At 40.3% G+C, this 23,486-nt stretch overlaps 2 protein-coding genes across 4 annotated transcripts in view; one reads left to right on the top strand and one right to left on the bottom strand.

The window, feature by feature from the left end:
- Positions 1-4,609, bottom strand: part of CDC40 (cell division cycle 40) — a 36,529-nt gene extending 31,920 nt beyond the window's left edge. Inside the window, exon 1 of the mRNA XM_064707874.1 lies at positions 4,340-4,609. Coding sequence (XP_064563944.1) covers positions 4,340-4,534 — 195 coding nt within the window. The 5' untranslated portion in view covers positions 4,535-4,609. The remainder of the gene's footprint in view (positions 1-4,339) is intronic.
- Positions 4,610-5,117: 508 nt separating this feature from the next.
- Positions 5,118-23,486, top strand: part of WASF1 (WASP family member 1) — an 88,531-nt gene continuing 70,162 nt past the window's right edge. Inside the window, exon 1 of one of the 3 annotated variants that reach the window (XM_064707871.1) lies at positions 5,118-5,507. The gene's annotated coding sequence lies outside the window, so the exon portion shown is untranslated. Of the gene's footprint in view, positions 5,512-23,486 lie in introns of all 3 variants that reach the window. The other 2 variants (XM_064707870.1, XM_064707869.1) reach the window with 2 other exon arrangements.

The following is a 23,486-nucleotide window of genomic DNA, read 5'->3' as shown; positions in this document are numbered from 1 at the left end:
TGTTCACTCCATAGAGCCACTGAAGTTTGGCACACAGATTGAATGAAGGTCTGCCCAAGAGATGCAAGAATCACTGCTGGTACAATGTAAAAAGAAGCAGGTGACATCATTTCACCAAATTACTTACTGTGTTGGTATGTTGTTTTGGTTTTTTTTTTTAATAGATGTGATGTCTACTAAATTGCAATATCAGGTTGCTTTACAATTCAGAGATGATTTGATGAGGTAAAAAAATTGTTTTGATAGTTAAATGCTGTCCTTTGGCACCTTTTGCTTAACAAAACACAATCACACTGTTATGGGGGAATGGCACACAGGGCTGTACTCTTGAGTATTAGCATTGCCTCAGGAATCTATCTTGAGACAGGAAGAAGCTTTTGATGCTAAGTGTAGACAAGGGGGTGCTTCATTACAACTCCCCAGTTGTAATGTCTGGTTCCTTTCAAGGCATGCTCCTTCAGTCCTACCATAAAGCTTGGCCACTTTAAAGCATAAGAAAGAGGACAAGAAATAAAAGGGATTTTAGACTACAAGTACAGTAGATCAGATTAACTTTCCTCCTTAACAGGTTCCTTAAACATGCCACAATCCTCTTTTTATTTAAAAAAAAAAACCTCCTACCCAAATGCCATAAAACAATAGTGCTACTTTCTATGAAAATCGCTTAATTTATAGAATAAAAAATAATAAACACTAATAAAAAATTATGTTAAAAGAGCTTGCTGGAAGTTTCTTTATGTGCACACAAGACAAAAATATTTCTTAAATTAAACAGCAGCAAAATCCCTGTAACAGGCAACAAACCAAAGCCTTAATAAAAAGACCAAGGTGCACCTTGGATGGTAACTCTGCTCCTTAGTAATAACACAATGTGGCTTATATTTTCCAGCTTCATCTCATGCAAGCAGAGAGTTTTGATGTCTGTATGTTGGGGGCTTTTCTTTTTTTTTTCTGGACATTTCAGATAATAAACTTACAGCATTCCATTTCCCCAGGTATAGTCATTACTAGTTAGTCAAATAGCTAAAAAGGGCAGGCTGCTTTGCATAACATTTAATTAGTTTTAATTATCGATCACATTAAAATGTGGCAAATTAAGCCCACATCCCATGAGCCACTGAGACTTAAGCAGTTTGTCACTTATCAATTCTCGCCTAAACCACTTGGGCTGTCAAATGCACATTATCTCATTCTAAAGATTTACAAATTTATTACCAAGAGATAAATAGCATTTGCAGTGAAGCTCCAACAGTAACACACGGCTGTTATCAGCTTTTATTCTTTCTACCCATTCATGCACTCCTAATAGTAATTGACTGTCTCACTAACTTTAACAGAATAAAAATAAACCAGCAAGAAAAGCATATGCTAAATAGTTTTGTTGAACTAAGTTATATTCCCAGGATCTTGCAGGATGACAAGTTCTAAACAACTATTGTCTACAAAATATTTTGTGTCCAAGAAAACTGGAAAACCCACCATGTCAAAGAAGACAAGCATTCCTAACAATAACACTTCCCAAGTCTACTAAGGTTCAACCACTGCTACAGAACTGTCACACACCACTTTGTATCTTTCTTCTCCCCGCTGCTGGCAGGATTCGGTTTTAAAAAACATTAAGGAGAGTGACTGAAGTCTATTTTCTCCCCTTATGTAAAACTTTTCTGGAAACCTGCACAGTGCCAAAGGTGAACTAGATTGAAAGGGAACTGACATTTCCAATCCCTTCTCACATTAAAGGCAGCACAAATCTCCAGCTCCTGCACTGGGCTGGGCCAGCCTTGTTATTTTAACCCAGTTAAGTGTCCTCTCCTCAAGACTACTGAAGGGAATGCTGTAGAGAAGTATCATGAAATCTGCTCCAATCTGAGCCTTACCCTGGACAGAGATCAAACAATAATTGTTCTCTCAAAAGCAAAGTTTAGAGACACAATGGTTCCTGCAAAGTGATTTCTTCACAGAAAGTACAATTTCCTGAATTTCCTTCTACATTTATAATTCAAAAGTGAAGGTAGAACTGTCAGTGTTAGGGTGATCTTTTCATAGAAATAGAAACTGTAGGAAAACTAATCATAATTGGGTTTGACAACTGCCTGGCTGTTGGCAACCAGGCTCTTTCCCCTTCTTGAACAGCCTCTATTTACAACACTGTCATGCTTACCTACTGCTTGATGATGTATTTGGAGAAAGAAATATCTTGATTAAACTGTCTACTGTTGCCACAAAAGAAAACATCTGCCTTATGGAAACCTGGCATCTAGGGGAGAGTAAGAGCAGAGCAATGATACTTCTGCACTCTCCCAATAGCCAAATATTTTCAGGTCTTGGTGAGTCTTGAGGAAATGTGTATTTATTGACACCTCATTCTTCAATGAATCTCCTCCAAGTACTTGTCCAGACTCTGCTTGTAACAAAATTCTTCAACACACTGTACTTTTTGGCATGAGAATAAGCCCTACTGCACATTGCATGAAGAGCTCCATCCTTTTATTTGCTTTGAAGCTAACTCCTACTAGATAGCTTATGGCTGCTGTAAAGGAAGAGACAGGGAGTGTTTAACCCCCTCTCTGTGCCATTTAATGATTTTGTAGGTGTCTATCATATTTCACACCTCAGCTGTCTGTTTTGGCCTTCTCACTACCACCTTGTACAGGAGCAGAACCCTTCCTCAGCCCAGCTATCCTTCTCTGAATAGTTACTACCTATCTTCTTCTGCATGAAGGGACCAGAAACACAAACTTCCATCTTTCTTGTCTTTCTTCATGTGTTTTAGTGGCGCTAAAAACAGTAACAGAAACATGCAACTTTCATCCAGTGGGCTTTCCTGTTTAGAATGAGAGTAGAAGTGTTACTGGACTGGAGTCACCAATAATTACAGCAGTTATCTATTACGAGCAATTTAACATGAGGATCAGCAATAGGCCTATTCCAAGAAGCAGACTGTCAGAAGAGGGTGTAACAAAAGCCAGCCCCTCAAACTTTTAATACAGTTACCAACCATTAGCACAGCTTTCAATCACAGAATAATTTTTTTCATAGAAATGTGGCTTTATGTAACTATGATGTACTTTGAAACAAGGACTCAGCAGATTTCAACTGAAAAATTAAATCCATGCAGGAGTAACATCTTAGGGCTTTATTTGATATGCACACTTCAGTAGACCAAATGCTGTCAGCTCAATGTGCTAACAATGACACCTGCTTTTAAAGAGAGTGAGGACCTGTTCCTGTTCAAAGCACATAAATCTCTGGCCAGTCAAGAGGCCAAAATTCTGAACCAGAAACAGCTGAAACAGTTAGAACACAGAACACCAACCATTTCAGCTTCACACTCTCAACTGCCAAAAATGCAAGCTGAGGTTGCCAGTCCCTGTAGCTGCCAGTCCCTGAGCAACTACATAAACCTTTGTGCTGGCAAGGCAAAGGGAAAACCTGTTGCTACGGGCTTAAGGGTGGTGGAAAGCACATCCAGTGCTACTTGCCACCTATCACTAACACTCAGGAAACATCATAGATGTTAATTAGTATTTGCTCTCAAATGTGCACAAGACAGCCTGCTAGATGCTGCAACTTGAGAAGCCAGGTTTCCAAGCCCCTAAGAGATAAACAAATGTAGTCACTATACACAACACAACATCTACACAAAAATATGGTAAATTGTGATATAAATTTACTAATGACAACAAAGTGAAAGAGCCCATTAACCTCTAGGTCACTAGGCAAGAAACTTTTCCGAGCATGTGGCAGCAGGACAGTAACAATGACAGTTATCACAGCAAGATGCCTGCTTTTGATTAGAAATTTGTTGCCTGTACAAAAAATCCCAAAGCTAAACCAGCACTCTCCCCCCTCCCTTTCTGGTAACACAAAAGTGAGCCAATGTGATACTGAACTTGGAAAAGAAAGGCTTCCCCAGCAATAATGGTACAGGAACACCAACCAGCTTTCAGGCTGCCCTTTAGAAGAGGATTCAGATGCAGCCACCCTATCAAGTATCGACTTCACCTCACCGCCCGGGAAAACCACATAGGAAAACACCTTACACAAGGAACAGCAAGCAGTGTCTAAGGAACTGGAATCAAGGCACGCTCTGAGATGGAACTAACACAGGGGTCTTAGTAAACTCGATCCCGCGGCGGGAATCCACGGGCGCTCCCCGCCACACGCCCTTCCCTCCACAGCTCCGACCCCCACACCTCCAGGCAGGGCAGGGCAGGGCCAGGCGGCGGCACCGCACCCCTACCGGCACCGCGCCCGTCCCGCCCCGCTTCCCAGCCCGGGGCTGCTCCAGGGCTGCCCCAGGGCAGGCGGGCGGCCCAGGCCCCGGAGGGCTGCCTACCTTCACGGCTACTTCCGGGGCCGCGTCGACCGGCAGGGCCGGGGGCGCGGCGGGCGGCGCCCGGAGGTGCAGCACGGCATCGCGGCTGGCGAGCACAGCGGCGGAGCGCTGGGAGCCGCCCTCGGTCTCGGGCTCCGAGTCGGGCTCCGAGTCGGAGCCGCCGTAGGAGGCGAGCGCGGCTATAGCCGCCGACATCTTGGCGCGGGGGATGACGGGACGGGCAGGTCCTGGCAGCTCCGCAAGGCTCGAGGCGTCCCTTCCCCCGCAGAACGAGCGGGGTGGAGCTGCGTCTTAAAATTGTGGCTAGTTAAAAGAGAAAACACACTCTAAAGGATAAATTTTGTTACAGGATATACAGGCGCTTGATGGGAGAAGATTCCACTTGGCTGTTGACGGTGCTTAACCTTTCAGGACTCTACAGCAGGACTACAAGCTCCAGCATGCAACGCGGCGCCGCGCTCGGAAGTTTCCCTCCGGCTCTCGCCTTCACTTTGCCTGGCGGCAGGGGAAAATAAATATTCAAGAGCCCGGGGTAAACTCCAGCCGCCCACTTCTTCCCCCACACAAAGCGTCTTCGCCGTCTTTTCGACAGAGGGCATCGGAGAGAGGAGCCCGGCCCCACAGGACCCCCGCTTGTCACCCCCGGGCTCCCACTGCTCCAGCCCCGTGCCGTGCCCCGGGCAGCTCCGCCCCCTCGCGCTGATTGGCCGCCGGCAAACCCGGCTTCGGCACGTCACAGCGGCGGGACCCCGCCCCGCCCGCGCCGGGGAGAGGGAGCCCGGCGGGCCGGACTGTACCACCTGCCCGCCCGCGGGGTGGGGGGCGGTGGCGCATGGACCAGCCCGAGCATCGGGCGGTGGGGGGGGGCGGCCGGGTTCGGCCGCCGGGTAAACAGCGCTTCCCCCCCGCTCCCTCCCGCCCGGCTCGGCGCGCCGGGAGAGGCTCCGCCCCCCGCGCGCGCACACACGCGCACACACACAGAGACACGCGCGCGCTGCCCGGTGTCTATTGTGAAGCCGCCGGGGACGCTCCGCGCCCGCCGCCGCCGCCCCCCGAAACACGGAGCCGCCAGCTGGGAATGGCCGGCGCCGCCTGAACTTCCAGCGCCCCGGCGGCCGCGGAGGGAGGGGCTGAGGCTGAGCGGCGTGAAGGTGCGCAGCGAGGGCAGGCGAGTAAGTGCCCCCCGCCCCCTTGCCTTGCTTCCCCCGCGGTCTCTGGGACTGGCGGGAGGGACCGGTCCCCGCTCCCCATCGCCGGCGGGGCTGCGGGACGCGCCTACCCCACAAAGGGACCGGCGCTCGCCAGGTGTTGGTCCCCTCCCCTTTGTCCGCGCCCGCGCGGGGGGCGGCGGCGGGAGGCTGTGATGGAGGGAAGGTGGAAGCACGCCGCGGAGCCGCTTTCCTCCGTGTCCCCGCCGCCCCCGCATGCAGGGGCATGAGGGGGGCGTGTTGCGAGGCGGCGGAGGGGAGGGGGCCGCACTTGTGCCGGAGCGCGGCGCTTGGCTCTCCTCCTCCCGCTCCCGGCCGCCCCGTGTGCCCGCGGCGGGATCGGCCGGCGGGGAAGGTGCGGGGAGCGGGGCCGGGGTCAGCGCGCGGGCGGGCGGGCGGGGGGCGGCGGGTGACGTCACCGCCGCCAGGTGCGGGGAGCGGCGCCCCCTCCCATCCCCGCCCGTCCCCTCCCGCCGCGGGCACCGGCGCTGGCCAGGGCAGAGGTGCGGACGGGCGGCGGGACCGCCGGGGGATTCGGTCCGGTTCCCGGGCAGAGCTGCCCGCTGGAACACTGCTACCATTGTTAGGAGGGCTCGGAGATCGCGGGGGATGGCCGGGAGCGAGGAGAAGCGCGTAGGTTCCAACTTCTCCCAGCCCGCTCCCGATCGTCTTCCTGCGCGCCCGCGGACCGGAGCGATGGGAAGGACGAAGCCGCGGCCGAGGAAGGGCTGGCTGTGCCGCCAGGTGTGTGCAGTGCTCCCGCTTGCACCTGGAGCCGCACAGTGCCATGACTTCCCTTCGAGCCGCATGTGCTTTCGGAATTAAAGTGAGCACACAGTGACATCTAATTGTGACACAGTGGCATTTAATCCGATTAAATGCTCTACTTTGAATTTTCCACCCTTTTCAGCAGTCACGGTTTGAAACATTTGTTTTCTTAGCTTGACAAGGTATCACTTGGTTTTATTTGTTTTTTTTTTAAAGGCTAGAATAAACGTAGAGGGCATATAGAAACTGTTGATAATGTGGAGTGGAGCAAGGTGCTGCATTAAGATCTGTTCTGTTAGACACAGGTATGCTATGTCTTTGTGTGCTGGAACAGGATTTTAGGTAAAAGTCCTACATATTCCACCACCAAGACCTTTTGTTTGCATCTCCACAGCTGAAATATGCTACATTGAACAAACATTTCATATGGTAATGAGCTGACTTTTTCATCTTAAATCTAAGGATGATGAATCCATAAGTAAGGAAAACTATATGACACTTCACATGAATCACTGCTTATTAATATCAAAAGGGGTTCTTCCACTGCAGTCAATTGGTTTATTGGCAGCAATTGTTAACCGATTCCATATGACTGCATTCCTTTTTCTCTTGGCATGCAGATCGTAGGTATTGTCTGAAGTTAAAAGGTGTACTTCCTGAAAAGTGAAAAATTCAAGGTCTGTTTGTGCAACCAGTTTGTGATGTTTTATCTGGAGAACTGTATTGAAAATCATTAAAGTAGTTCTACCGTGTTAACCTTGAATTTTAAGTGTTTGATTCACAAAGCTTCGGTAGCTGACATAAGTATGTTCAACTGTGTTGTGTCCAAGCATCCAAGTTCGCTTGCCAGTGAAATGCAATCATCTGGGATTCTAGACGCTTTTGTTGCAGAACCTACAAAAATCATTTACTGGTTTAAAATAGCTGCCTTCCTGGTACCAGCTGTAGTAGATAAACAAATACGTGAGAAGGCATTCAGGGCAATACTGTCTGAAGTTTCTCATTGCTTATATAGTAGCGAAGATTAATTTTCAGCAAGCAAGCCAATGTCACTTCTGGATATGAAAAACTGACTTGGCTATGCTTTGAAAGTGTAGATGGCTAATGTACACCATGATCTAAAATCTGGTTTTGTCAAAAAAGCTGAGGAGTTGCTGCTGATCATTTGTGTTGAGCTAATATACTGGTGTATCTTGACTATCAGCTGCATATTTATTTGTATTTCAAGAAGGGGTTGATCAGTATAAAACAAATTGAAAGGATGATACAGCTTTTCTGAAAAGCTCTGCTCATTGATTACTGTGTGCTGCATGTTCCCATTTCACTGAGTTCCACAAAATGTGTTCTGTTATGCGTTGGATGCTGCTGGTTCCGAGGCAGACTGAGGCAGTGGGTGGAAGGTGGTTTGGGTTGCTTGGCTTTGCTTTCCATCCAGCTTTTTCACTGCTGCTTTGCCTTGCACTTACTTTGCTTCTCTTGCTTTAATTTTCCAAAGGAAGATAAAACTGTCTCCCTTTGTACAGCACTCTTTAATATCAAGAGGGCCTTTTAACACTTGTATGTTGTTACTCCTCATATAGTGGCAAATACTATCCCAAGTATTACCATGTCTTTTCCCCTGGTGAAAGGAAAGAGGAAGAAGTATTTTAGGAGAGTGGTTCCTTGAGCAGTAGAAGCCTGGTTTTTACCTTTTCTTTTTCTTTTCTTTTTTTTCCTTTATTTCTTTTTTTTTTTTGTGTGTGTGTGTGGATGTGTTTAGTGTTTTTTTTAATCCTGAGAGTGGTTGTAAGCTATAATGGAATTTTTTTTTAGTAGAGTCTCATTCTTTTGTAGATTGTCTAATGTCCGACAAGGTGTTAATGCATTCTGAATCCTTTCCCTTGGTCAGGACAATTACAGCATCTTGATTTCGTGAACTTAGCATTTTATAGGTATCTTTGGGAATTCTACACCTCTGACAAATTTGGTTGGATTCAGCCAGCCAGTTTCCAAGTGGAGGAACACCCATCAACCCACCCCCCCCCCCCACTTCCTGTTTGAGACTGATTTGCTTCACAATTTGAGGTACAATATATTAAATTTTAACATTTCACAAATTTTCCTCCACATCAGTCTTTTTCTTCCCTATAGTTGATGACAAAATCTGTTCCCTCTACTTTTAATGTATTCTATCCTACTTTCTTTTCCCTTTGCTTGCTCTTTCATAGTTCTTTTTTGTTGCTTTCCATTATGGGCATGCTTTATCTCACACCTTTGTGCTTTCAGCTGGTTTTTCTTCCCCACAGAAAATGATGCATATAATCCTGCTTATTCTACTTTTTTCCTGTATATTTTTTAGTTCTTCTAAATTGCTATCAGCCCCCTTGCATATGCTCTCACTTCTCATCCACCAAGATCTGTAAGTCTGCAGTTTGGAGGAAAGGGAGGGGAAAAAAAACCACGATACTTATCGGACAGAGAATTGAACCAAAATACGAAGTTCTGTTGTCTGTGGGAAATACAGATTTGAAAGAAAATGAGGTTTTTTTGCCTCTGTTCTTATTCTTTTGGCTGCTGAGAAAAGGTATAATGATGTAAGCCTTCTCAGGTTGCTCCTGCTGCGTTTGGATTGGGCCCTTTTCTAAGCACCTGCTTGTGTGTCTGATGCATCTCAGTGCTCTCTAATGTAGCTGCTTGGAGACTGAAGCACATTTTATAACTCGCGCTCTGCTATTTCTGCTGCTGTGGAGCCTCTGACTGCTGCAAGGGTGATAATACCTCTTTTATAGTTTTTGTTATTTTGGACTAGGTCCCGGATTCTGAAAGATACCAAGGCGCCAGATTGCAAAAAGAGTTCTCTGTTCCAGTACATCTGTGAATCAGTCTCTTTAAGTTTTTTGGAAGGGATCTTGAGGTTGTCTGACACAGATTACATGCTATATATTTCATGTTTACAAGGTGTGGTTTCAAAGAAAGAATGATATGGGATAAGACTGAAACAACTTAGACTGTTGTACTTGTTTCAGATGACTTTGCAAACTAAATAATATTTGTTGCAGAGCCACCTCTTCCCTAGAGGGTGGAAGCTGTGCAGCTTCTTCGAGCTACTCAGCTGCATATGCAGTACTGTGAACTGCATCTTACAGACCAAGCTGAATGAGTACTGTGTCAGAGAGGCAGCAAAACTAATTATAGACTTCTGGGAATATAAACTTAATTAGCATAATTACAAATTTATATTGGTTTTCTTAATTCTCTGAAAAATGTTTTTTCAAATCAGTTAAAGGACAGAAAATGTCATCAAAAGTGTATACATTTCTGAAAATATGTGCTGTGTTTTTGGGGGAAGCTAGATTGACAGCTTGCTTGTTTGTTGGTGTAAGAAATTACCTTCTACATTCAAAGAACTGCAGAATAACAAAGAAATGTAGTTACATTTTAGCAAAGCTCTTAACAAAGAGCAGAAATAATGGATAATTTTCAATGAGCTTGTACCTTTTTGTTGGCTGACTTTTCAGTTAGATAATGTAGTTGCACCATGAATGTAGTCTTCTGACAGCTGATTCCATGCAGAATAAAATATTATAAATGCCCTAAATATATGACATTAAAAACTTAATAGAAATCAGGAATTTATTGCCAGGTGTAGGGTTTTGGCATATAATAAAAGACATTCAATTCTGTTGAAGAATGTTTTTTTGTAGCTAAGGCATTTGTACTGTCTTTTCCCTTTTTTTCTGCTCTGTGGTAAGCTGTATTCATTTTCTGCAAGTATTAATAGAGTGTCTGTTCTCTACTTGTCTCTTCACAAATTGAAAAACAAATTTGGTAGAAAATTGGTCAATAGATTTTAAGTTACTGAAGGAGAGTTTCCAACAAATATTCTCTAAGTGATCTCCAAGTTTGCATAGGGAACAGGTCTGAAAGTCATTGGGTGCTCTTAATGAAAAAATATTCACATGTAATTCTCATCCTTTACAATCACAAATGCCTGCAGATAGAAGTATGTGATGACAGCAGACTGATGGTAGACTCAGTGGTACTAACTGAAATCACAAGTACTTGGTACTGCTTCTGCAATGATAGATGTGCCTCACTAATCTACATGGGGTTTTGATTGCAATAGTAGCAGAGTGGATTAAATACGAATAAAGTTCGACTTTGCATACACTTTTAAAAGGTGCAATTGAAGGTTCCTCACACCAGGCTGTTAAATGAAAAAGCCATGATATGAGAGGTAAAATATTTTCATGGATCACAAAAATCTCAGAGAGGAATTAACAGAAATATTAACTTACAGGAGACTTAATTTTTTCTCTTAAATATTGAACAGGAGCTGTCCAATATCTTTTATTCGTCATCTGTAGAATTTGATTCATATAGTAGAATTATATACAGAGGATTTAAAACAATTTAATCAAATTCACAAATATTGGAAAGGTCACCTGAGAAGTCTAAGCAAGCTTTGTGAAAGGACAGCAGGATGACAGGTAAAACTGCCTGTTGGTATAGGCAAACCAGTGTGTTTTGAAAGTGGAAAATAAGTTTCCATTTATATGTCTGAAGAGTTTCTAAATTAACTGTATTAATGTACCAAAAATTTTGAGCATTATTATAAGGTTTGATAAGGTACTGTTTTCCAAATCATAGGTGTAATCAGAAGTGGGCAAAAAAATAGAGAAGGAATTGCCATTGTAAACAAATTCATTAATTCTTATCTGCTATTCAAAGTGCATTATTAACCGTCAATTAGTTTAAAAGAGATAAATCACACTATTATAAAGAGTTTGATATGATGGATATGGCAGAGTTTGTCAAGGGAATGAAAAGATTGGAATTATTTACCCAAAGAAATGAAAGAAAGTAAAGAGTGGGCTATAAAATACATGTGAATTTAAGCTCTCCAATAGCAGATGTAAAGCAAAAACCCCTTCAGTCAGTAAAAAGCAATTTATTGAAGCCATATGTTTTTTGCAAGGAGGAGGGAATTGAGACTTTTTCCCTGTGTCTGCTAAATGTACCTGTATTTCTCTTGATACGTGTATGTGTCTGTATACCTGTCTTTCACTGATACACTGTTTCTCTTGAACACACAGAACCAACTTAAACTCCTTGCTTTACTTGCTTCAAACCAATAATTTGTACTTTGTTCTTTCTCATCAGAGGTGACTGCTCAAATAAATTAATATTCATTCTAATGAAGTATTCTCAGTTTTCAGTAGCTGAAATAAATGTAATTCTTGGGTTTTGGAGTAATTTTCTGGCTGCTTGATGTAATGAGCTATTTTACACAAAATGAAGCAGTCCAAGCCAGAAAGATAACGAGTAAAACTCCTGCATCAATAGATTGAATATAGAAATGGCTTGTAGCATGGGGATGGGAAGTTTGAAAAATCATGAATGAAAATTGATGTATGAAGTGAAGCTGTCTTAGACCAGTCCAGCAAGTTTATGAGTGCCCTTTTTGGGTGTGGAGTCTTCTTTCTTTCAGAGTAGCTCTTTTGTCTTTTATCTGCACTGCATAGTAGATGTGGAGGTTATGGAAAACTGAAAGAGTGATTGATACTGAGATACTTTACTGGTCATATTTATGCTAAATACTATATTGAAGTGGCTTGTCCAGCAGCTCCCAGTTGCCAGTTCTGATGTGATGGCTATAGAGTGGCCAAAATGGAGATGTTAGGGATATTTCTCCAACATGACACTGTTTGTGGTTTGAGGATCTTTTGCCTTCCAGGCACATTCAGGTTCACATAGATTGTCTGACAGATGAGCTGTACCAGATAAGTGGTTTTCTAGAAAAAGTTCTCATTATCATAAAACAAAACCACACCCTCCATAGTGATTTTGGAACAGGACTTCAAGTAATTAAAAAAAATTGGGAAAATCACAAGTCATTTATAAGTTGATATGTGGGAACTTAAGTAGTTCAACCAGCACTTGTAAAAGTGGCATGCAGAGTCAGCTTTTCAGTAAAAAAAGGAAATGCTTAACTTGTTAAATCTTGTTCAGCCACTAGCCACTGAATATCTGTGCAGAAATGCTTAGAAAGGTCTTTTAACTGTCAACAGCCTTTTGTTGATGTTAAAGGAGAAGGCTGTGATTGACAAACTTCCCCAACTGTTTCCATGTGCAGTTGTGAAACTTAGCAAGCTTGAGAATACAGGTGAAAATACAGGTTGAGTTTGTCATAGGTCTCTTCATTTGGAGCCTCTCTTCAGGAACAAGGGCTTTACAAAAATTGTCTAATTTGTGGGGAAGGAACTTTCAGTTCCATGCCACCCAGCTGCCCAGTATGGCAGATGTTGGTCTCTGCTGGTGATACAGGACACTGGTATTTGTTACATCTTGATACTCTGAGCAAACTGCTCTGGCTGATCCTGTTTTGGGCTGCCTTGCAGAAGGAAAATTATCTTACAGTTAATTCAGGAGCAGTGATAGGTGGCTTAGACTGCTGTAGTGATGGTAATGAAAGTTCCTGGCATTGCGGTTTGATCTGAATTTTCCCTTGTAAAAACAGATCCAACCCTGTACAACAAATATGTGGTGTTGCTGGGCTTACACTGTAGCTGAGGAATGGCATTCTATGGCAGGATGCATACAGGTATCAGTCACAGGCGGAGTGAACTGAAGATTCAAGATTGTTGTGCCAGGGAAGCTTCCAGTGTGGCACCCACTGGAAGCAGTGCTGTCTGTGTACCCAGGCAAGACAAAGGGATGCATTCTGTGGCTCTGCCTAGCATGAGTAGTCTACTAAAAAAAAATAAATTAAAAATATCTCTGAGTTAAAAAGAAGTTAACAGTTTTTGTTTCCCAGGGAAATGAACTTCAAGCAAATCTGCCTTCAGCAAGTTCCGTGCTACAGGGAGAGATTCTGTACAATTCAGTCCAAAAAGATTATCTTGTCTACCAGCTATGATGTTTCCAGTAATGGAAGTCAGATATTAGAAATTATCTGTGTCTAGCTGATTTAGCTAGACTTTTATACATTCTACTTCTAGCAATAAAATTTTATTTCTTTGTCCAGAAAATGGAAGTTTTATTAGCAAGGAGAAAGATTTTTGTTTATACTATTGCTCTAAAAGAGGTCCAGTTCTTGTGGGAGGAGAATTGGACCTCTCTTCCATACCTGTCACTACTCAACACATTATTTTATTCTGGGGTGACGAGTGAAGTACATGTTTAAGTTCTGGACAGGTTTGTGTTCCTCCTGTATGGCCATCTGTTCTATCTGCAGGAAAGTTCAGAGTAGTGGTTCATGGCTCAAATGTTTTCGAGTACTGGCAGTATTCATTAAAAAATTGATAGCAGTGATATCATATTGAAAGGGAAAAGAAACCGATTGAGGTAGATGGGATTGATCCTTAAGATCTATCATATTTCATAGATTCTTAAAGCACTACCATATTTATAGGCTGTCTTCTAGTAAGCTATAGTTTCCTCATAAGTTTACTATCTGTTTGTTTATTAGAAATCTGATCAGTGTTGCAAAAAGTTCAAAACCTGTGGACCATCCCTTTGAGGGTCTGGTGATTTGGTTAATAGAGCATAGCATGTAATAGCTGGAATGATCTTCTCATGGTGGATTGCCCAATGATGGGACATCTTAATGAATGTATGTAAATTTGTGACCTAAATTTTTTATTAATTCTGAACTTCCATCAGCTTCTGACACCATATGCTCTGTGTAGATATTAAAGAGTTTCCATGGGAAGTAGCTGCTTAATGATCAGTATTGTCCTAAAGTAATACTTGGTAAGAAGTTTCATGTAGAATAACTTACTAGTAGAGAAAAATCTTTTAATATTTTCAATCTCTTGCCCTGTTGCATAAAACAGCCCCTTAACTTTATCTTTCATTGTTTCTGGGAATACATTGAAAAGCAAAGGCATTTGTATATAGAAACAATCTAAATGGGTCATCTTCTGTGTCTGAGCATTTTCAGAAATGTAAGTGCTTTCCAGTAGCTCAGTGCTTCTATATGGAGCACTGGCTACCAAGGCTGATTTTTGAGCCTGAATGTGGTAAGAAGTGTTTCAGATTTTTGGAATCCTAAAACATATGCTGATTATAGATAGTCTAGTCCATCCTTGATTATAATGAGCCTCTTTACTAATAGTAATTTTTTTAATTGAAACTGTCTGTGTCATTACAAGAAAGTCTTTTTAGAAAAAAGGATTAATTTTATTAAGCAAAGAGATAAAGGTGTGATTTTAAAATAGAGACAGTTGGGGAAAAAAGCTTTAAGAGCTATGTAACGCAGTCATAAATATGTTGGATGTTGAGGTACTGTTCTGTTTTTTGGTCAGTTTTTGTTTTATGAGAGAGCTTGGTGGTAACTTTTTAGAAGGCTGAGGGACTTTTAAGGACAAATTCTTTTCTACCTGTTTTATATCTCCTTTTTCCAGGAATTGATGAGATCATGTAGCAGTACTTTCAAACATGCACTATAAGACTCCTTAATGTAAATTTTCCACCTTCCTCAGAAGTCTGACTTCCAACATGAAGCTTGTAATGTTTGGGGTTTTTTTTCCTTGCAGCTTGCATGTATGCCATTTTTGCAAGTTAGCAGTTTAGCTTATTTTTCAAGATATTACATCCATTTAGATCCCAAGACACATCTGTTAGCTTTATTTTTAGAGTGCTCAGCTACCTCTTAGCTGGAGTTGCAGACAAAATGATAGATGGTTGTGATTTCATGTTGAAACAAGGGCAACCATTTGGATACTGTTGTTGAGAGGATTGTAGAGAGGTCTGATTCACCTGTACTTGGGAACAGTACTTTGATTCAAAAGAAACACTTCAGAAAAATATATGTTGTGTGTGACTGTTGAAATGTTGAAATATCTGGAGCCTTGTAGAAGGAAAATATGTATTAAGTGCACAGAGTTACAGCTTTTCAGAAAATGAAGACATTTTCAAATGCTTAAAACACACAATGAAACACTTGGTTCTAATTGTAATAATAATATTGTTGAGGTTGACATGGAGTTTTTTTCTGAACTTTCTTAATCAAAATTTATCTCTGGTACATCGTAGTCCCACTGCAGTGCATATATGAATATTGGCTAGAATTATGCAAGCCTTGGAGATAAGATTTAATAAGTGATGTGCAGATCTATTTTAGAAATATAAGATCTGGAGGATGTATTTTTGTGTGTTTGTCCTAACTGCTGAATCATACACAAATGTTTGATCTTTTTCTGCTCTTTTGAATCTTGAATTGTTTTGTGCTTACTAGCACAATGGCAAAGGTAAGGTGAATAATATTCAAAGTTGTGTTTGCCTATAATGTATTTTTAATATATGTGTTGTCCCCCACAGGAGATAGGATATATGCTTTTGAACTCCCAGAAGACCAAGGAAGATGCTTCTGCTTTGTAGGGAACAGACCTAATCTCAAAGATGGGTACCCTGTCTCCTGGCCATATTTTGTAAGAGAAAATAAGGACAGCTGCTTCATTTTTTGAAGGAAAGAATGTAAGCAGCTGAGTTCATCTCCAGTGGATAGAGAAGGTTGCCTATAGATTTAAATCTGACAGATGAAAACTAGAGAAGGGATGGAATATGAAGTTACCTGTCTGTACTGTCATTCATGGATTTTAGTTTCATGTCGTACTGTATGTCAGTAGTCTGGAAAAGGTTAAAAGAGGTTTCTTCTCTGAAAAGAGATTTCTTGTCTGACAGTCCATACTGTCCTGGGCCATCTGATGGGGCTGAGACAGTGCTGGCTCATTTCCAGACATGAGCAGATAGCTGTCTTCAGCTGCCCATGTAGGTGTACTGTAGATGTTGTATTAGATCTAGGCTTTAACAGTATGGTCAGATTTGACCGAACTGTATGTAATGAGAAGTTGCTTGCCACAACATGTAATTAAAAGCAAGATGGGGTGGGTTTTTTTGTTTGTTTTGGTGCTTTTGTTGTTGGGGTTTTCTGTAAAAATAAAGTTGTCTGTGCAGGAATGAAAAAATGTGTCTTTTACATGAAAGCTGATACACTTAGGTCTGCGGGAATGGAGTCAGTGTCTTTTAGTGTCTTTATTAGAAAAACCTAAGTATGCCTCAAACTAAACACTACTGGTGATTTAATATTTTTAATACCTTTCCTCCTCCTGATATTTCAATATGGAGTAAAGTGGTTAGGTGCACTTTGTGTAATTTACATTTTTTTAATAACGTATTAGTAATCTTAAATGCTGTTTGGGAACAGACAAAAATTAAGCTGACCAGTAACTATCATATCATGACTTGGTAGAGAAATGAGAATTGACAGACTCTGGAACTATGTTTCATTGTGATTCCAAATTTCTCTCCTTCACCCAAATTCTGGTCTCAGCAGGATCATGTTCTTCCCTGTATGTATTAAGTTTAAAGTCACAGTATTTTCCTCTCACTCTTCTAAATACAACACCTCTATAAGTGCTGATTTCCTGTCAGCTTTTATTGCAATGGAGCATGAATTTATGAAGGTGATTTATTCCTACAGGCAGCAGAGAGACTTTCAGCAAAAAAATTCAGCACCTCTCAATGTTTTTCCCCCATTTTCAGTGCCAGATATGCTTAAGCATCTATTCCTGAATCCGGTGGTGTGCTGCAAACCTTCACTGCTGTGATGCAGCTAATAAGGGCATATATCGAACTTTTTCTAAAACGAGTAGTTTTCAAACTTTTTTCCTTGGAGCTGCTGAGCGTTGTTTACTGCAGTTTGAGAAATGCTACCTTGGTTTGAGTATCCCTGCTCAGTTGTACCTGTGTGTATACCCAGAAAACAGAACTGACAATGAGGAATGCAGAAAGGCAATAGGTTCACTGTGTTTTAGTGGAGAGAGGAAGGTACCCAAAACTGCTGCTTTGCTAAAGGACAGTGATGACCTTCCCTTAGAGAATGCCATCGAATGCCTTTCTTCTCACCTCAGTGTTTGCCATCCATGGTCTGTCACATCTACCTCAAATGGCCCCCTTATCTGTAAGGGGACACGTTTCAGTGCAACATTAAACGCCCCTCAGATTGACAGCTGCTGTCTTGGAGAAAGAGATCTCTGCAGATACTGTGTGGCTGCTGCTTTTTAGTAGCTGAAGAGCCTTGAGTCACTTTAATGGTCTGTTGTGGCATGTATATAATGGATATTTCATGGAATTCATAAGTTGCTCTTTGTCAGAACATTTTGATCTTAAGGTATTAGAAACTAATTGAAGCGAACATTTCCCTTCAGCCCTTGCTGACCTCTGCAATCCACGTTACTGCTTGAAATAGTAGTTGCATTCACTCAGCCATTAAACAACTTCTAGAGCTGTACTCTGATCTCAAGAGTGTAGTTCTCTTAATGTTCTTTTTTAAGTTGGCCATAAAAGAAAGACAACAGCTACTGTCAGAAGTATTAAGCAGTAGTGTGCAATGTGAACAGGCTAGTTTAACTCACTCCTAAATATAATTCTTCTAAAAATAACTGTACTCCAAACAATAAAAATTGACATAAGTTGACAGCATGTTTTAGCAGATGTTGACAAAATGTTGACTTCTAATTTTTGAGCTTTTAGATAAAAAATGTAACAAAAAATAACTGAAAAATAATTGAAAAATTAATTAAAAAAATTAAACTCTTCTCATTGTCCTTGTCTGGGTTTTTTTTTGGTCAGGTGAACACTAAAATAAGCATTTCATTAGTCTTCTGATTTTTTTTTTCCCCTCATCTCACCATTGTATGCTTTTTTCTACAAAATGGTGATGCTTGCTGAGGCTCTGGATTGAGCAAGAGAAAAAATCCTCAGTTGTGGAGTAAGTTACCGTTCACAGTTCTTACCTTTTTGTTCCTTGCTAAGCGAGGCAGTAAATAAAATGCTTTGTTTTTTTTTTTGTGGTAGAGGTAAGTGTTGCCTGCATGATAAAGTAGAATGATGACACACAGGACTTGCTTTAATGTGTAGATATCATAGACAAGGCTAGGCAAGTAAATGTATTACAAACTGTTACAGCTGGTGTCAAGCTATACTTGCTTAAATTGGTGGGTCACTTCAATGGATGTGGAAGGCTTAATCATTTTAACAGCCCAAGTAATGAATTGTAAATTATAGTTACTGCTTGAAATTTTTTTCTAATTGCTCTAAATAGTAATAAAGAATTTCTGTCCATTGTTCTAGTTGTGAGGCTTATCACTCTTACAAATATTTTAAAGGTTGGACTGCTAAAATGATATGAAATGAAATACTGTGCTTATTTTCGTAAGTCCATCATTATGTATCTAAGCAAAAAACTGTGTTTAATAGAAGAAGCATTTTAAACTGAAAGCTAGAAATTTGTATCAAGATTAAGAAGATAGGAAAAGAATAATGTGTGACCAATAAATTCTAGAATGTAAAGACTACAAACATTTTGGTTTATTTGTAATAACTAGTGTAACTAGTATAATTTAAAAATACTGATTAGGCACATGGTGTGATTCTTGGGGCTGCCCTTCCAACTCAAAATATTCTCTTATCTATGACTCAGTGATATGAAGAGGGCAAAATTTGCTGTCAGAATTTTTAAATCTTATGTCATATGGTTTTTTGAGTTTGTTTTTTTTTTTTTTTGTTATTAACAATGCTGATACATTTGGGGATTTTTTGAGGAGTGTTATTATATCATGATGGGTAAAGCTTGCTCAGCAAAAAAATTTTTAACTTACTCAATTTGTTTATACCTAGGGCATGAAAGAATATCATTCTAACCAAAACTTTGCAGTTACTGTTTAAAAGGTTTGTTTATGCTTTCATTGTAGACAAAACTGTATTTGGAGAGAACAAAATAAAACCATAATCCTGAGTGATTTTTTTTTTAATTGGAAGAGTTTTGTTAAAATAAAGATGCACAAGGTCAGACCAGTCATCTTCAGTGATAGATGAATTGTGTGTGAAATCCTAAAGGATTGCTTTGTGACCATTCACAACTATGATAAATATAAATGTCAGGTAGCATCTCATAGCATTTATAATTGTTTCAATGGAAGCCAAACAGAGCTTTTAGAGCTTTTCTACTCTCTTTAATGTCTGGTCAGCAGTGTTATTAAGGAAGAAGACTGTTTGGTTTCATCTTATTATTGTCTCAAGACTGGAAGAAACCAATAACTACAAATGAGGTTTAAGAGGTGAAAAATAGGATTTGGAAAAGTATAGGAAATTACTAACAAGAACAGTGAGCAGCCTCAGGATGATGTTGGCAGTTGTGTTCTGAGAAAGATTTGCTCAGATTCCCAACTGAGTCTTAAAAACTCTGCCACCAAATTAAAGGAAGCCTCGAGTGTTGTCTGCAATAATAGTCTCATTTCTGGGTATTACTAAATCACCATTATAACACAATTTGTGTGGACATCTCAGGAAACCATTTCTTAAAGTATTATAGCTTTTTATAATGAGCCAAATTTAGCAAAATAAAATACAGACTTGAAATCTGCTAAGATGTTGTGCAAAATAACCTCTTCACTTCATTTGTTCTTCGATGTCAGTTGCTATGTTCAATTGAAATCCTGACTCTTGATAACCTTCTGCTTTTTACATAGAATAAATAATTTTCCTGAAAAAGGAATCTTTATATTTGTCTGCTTCTCAATGAATTTGATTTTTTTCTCATTGGTAGTTACTAGAAAATGTTAAAGTGGAAAGTCAGAATCTAAACCTTGTCATATTCCCTTTCTTTCCAGTTACAGACTATGGATAGAGAAGTTTTGTCACAAGAAGAAAAAGTTTGGTTTAAGGGCGTCTGTGTTAATGCAGATACTTAGATGGGTTTTGGGTGGGGATGAATTAGGCAAATTTCAAACTTTTTTTCCCAAGCCTAGTCTTTGGCAAGAAACCTGATGAGTACTGTAAAGAAAAAACCACACCACTAAGTAAGAGGTGAGTGAAAACTTGTAGCTAAAAATTCCCTCTCTCTTTCACCTACAAGGCTGAAATGAGAACACAGACTGTTCTGCAACAAACCCCTGTTGCGGTCAGTCTGCTGTGTGTGAAAAAGAGAAAGATTATTTGGTTCCCTTCAGCATGGAATGAGAATTATGATGTCCACAGCTGTCTGTGATCACATCCTGGTGTGATGAAGCTGCAAGACATATGGATGAGTGGGATCAATGTATGACATTATCTGTGAAGGCACTGAAGTTTAATCATCGAGTTAAGATTGGTGAAGCACTGCAGCAAGAAACTGTAGGGAGGAGTCAGATGAAATAGAAAAAAACAAGCATTAGCGAAGAATTTTTTTCAAGTGCCTACTGAATTTGAAGGGCAATGGAGGCCTCTGTGTGATTTCTCCCCTAGGAAAATTAAGTTTTAAAACTGCCAATTTTTCTCTTAAATTATTTAAAGCCCCCACCCTTTTGAAATTGGTAGTAAAATTCTCAAGGTTTCTTTAATGATGTGCTAAATGTTGATAGCTTTATATATATATAGATTGTTTGCACTGTGAGGGAAGTTGAAAGAGTGGAGAGGGATTGAAGGATAGAAGATATGCTATAAGGAGGAAATGAATCTGGGAGCTGGAAAAGGGGGAAAGAAAGATAAATGTGTTGATAAAAAATTTAGGAAAAAAGGAGAAGTGAAGGAGTTTTGGAAGAGAGCTCAAGCATGCAGATATGTACACTTGAGAAGAAATAGAGAATAGCAGTTAGGGAAAGGAAAATAGCCTTTATGAGAAACAAAATCCTGTATACAACTAAATATAATTAGTGGAAAATATGATTGAATACAAAGTGGAAGGAGAAAAGCAAGTAGGGAAAGGTAACAAGAATACTAAGGATGCAGAGCATCAAAATGCAGATCCTTCCTAAATCAGGATCTTATTTAGGAAAATAAAACCATCTGAATTTACAATCTTCCAAAAATGTAAGGGAAGAGGGTTTTGGGATACAAAACTAGATTAAACTGCAACTTGAGCTTGAAACCCTATGCAGAACTGAAAGACCTGTAGGTATTAGTAGAGCTTATTTATAAGCAATATTTGTTTTATTTGAAGAACTTCTGGACAGTCAGTCTAATCTCTTGTTAGCCATTGTCATTCATCCTGAATAGAATATCTGTTAGGTTTTCATCTTACTTCCTGACAGATGCTTTTTTCCGTAAAGATAGCAACACAAGGTTTTGCAGAGCCAGTTATTTAAGTGTGGGTATGAGGCTTCAGTGCCTTATGTTAACAATCTACACAAAGCCTCAGCAGTGTTTGGTTTTAAGAACATTATGCAGTCTGAAACTTTGTGACTAACTTGGGCTTATATGTTGTATAAAATGCTTGCAGTGTGGACACTAAACTTGAGGCAGAAAACCTGTCTCTGTTTCACCCCTATGTCTGTATTTTGAAAAAATTATGGATTTAAGTGTATATATTTTAATTGCAGTATATAATGTATATAGACAATATTTTTATTTTAATATCTATATGGCTCATTGATTTTCAGAAACGTGTTTGTTGGCATGGAGATTGTCAAGAAATTCTTGAGGTGCTGATTTCATTAAGCAGTCCCTGCTGATTGTTCTTGCATTCAAGGCACCCTGCAGTTGTGTGGTCTTAGATTGAGCAGGATTGGGTACTCATCCAAGGTCTTTTTGTTTTTGTAGAGTGTTTATTTTTTTGTTCTGGATTATATTTTGCTTGCATTAATACTCTCTTCAGAAAATTTTACCTGCATGCTTGAAGTAGAAACAGAGGTAGAAACTTCAGGATTTCTATCTGTACTGCTTAAAAAGTGGTTATTAAATTATTACCAAAGTATTCATTGCAGATTTATGCAAAACTTTTCCAAAAATTCTTGTCAATTTTTTTTTTGCACTGGTTAAATCAAGGAGGCTTTGCAATTTATTTCAATAGAATCAGGCTCCTTATAAAAAAAGTAGGGAAAGCTGAGTTGGCTGCAGGGAATTCCTGAAGTTTCTCTTTAAAGACAGAAGCTGTCTTTTTCATTCTCATCACAGTATGCTTAATTTTAAACTAGCAAAGTAAGAAAATAAGGCATCTGTGTAGATTTGGAACTGGACTTCACAGTTGGGCTTTTGTGAGAAATAATGGCGATGAGTATTCTACACAAACCATTCTTTTTAAAATCTCAGCTGTAACTGGTCCTTATTCTTAAACTAGGACTGTTTTTCAGAGGAAGATAATTCTTGTAAATAAGTTATTTCAAACTGGAGGCACCCTATTCTGTGAATACTTTCAATCAACTTCTTAATTGTAAATGTGGCATTATTGATGGGGAAAGTATTAATGAACTTGGGGATGAGGGAGTTTGAAATAAAATAGGTAATAACAGTGACAGTTCAAATGAAATAAGATTTTATGCTGTCAATTCTGTAAGATGGTAGAAACAGATTATTCTGAAATCTAATAAGCAGTTTGCATGCATAAGTAAGTTATCAGTAATCTGATGCCATGTCAGACAGACATCTGTAATTGTTTATTTTTCCAGAAGAAAAAATACATAGTTTAAAATAAAACATTAAAGTAGTGCTGGGAGGGGAGGGAGGGCAGGGAGTTTATTTTGCATTACATTCTTCTCAGAATGTAATCTTTTAGTACATCATCAGGACTCACTTAATTGAGACCATTTCTTCATATGTTATATGCCTCAACTGATGGGACCCATTTTATTTTGGTAGTAATTCCAGTCTTCCTTCCTGTTTTATTTTGTATTGAAACAACTGTAAGGGGAGATAGTCCTACAATTCGAAGATAATCACCATAACACTAGGAATACTTGGTAATGTTTCCATATATGTGTTTCCTGATTCTTTTAATCCCTTAGCAGTTCTCAGCCCTTTACTATCCAGGGGGGCCCTGTCCAATTTCCTAATAGTCCTTTTGAAGCTGGAACCCCAAAACCAGTATTGTAGGTTTTCCCTACCAGTACTGAGTTAGAGGCAGAATGGTAACTTTTCTTTTGTTTTTTCTTTTTCCTGGCTTGTTATTTTTCTTCCTAATAGAGCCCAGAGTGCCATTTGCCTTATTTGTGATGAAAAGGCTTTGTTGGCTTGTCTTCAGCTGAGGATCTGGGTCTGTTGCAGCCCTCAGGTCCTTCTCAGCAGGGCTGCTGCCACTTGTCCTGCCAGCTGTCAGCCCTATCTCCTTGTACTTACCCTGATTCAGCTGACTCATTCCTCAAGTATCTTCATATAATTCCTTCCACTATCATACAGTGAGTTTGGGTAGGAGATTTTGGGTGTTGTTTGTTTAG

Source organism: Zonotrichia leucophrys, chromosome 3, assembly GCF_028769735.1.
Source record: "Zonotrichia leucophrys gambelii isolate GWCS_2022_RI chromosome 3, RI_Zleu_2.0, whole genome shotgun sequence".
NCBI lineage: Eukaryota > Metazoa > Chordata > Aves > Passeriformes > Passerellidae > Zonotrichia > Zonotrichia leucophrys.
This window is presented reverse-complemented; position numbering and strand designations above follow the sequence as displayed.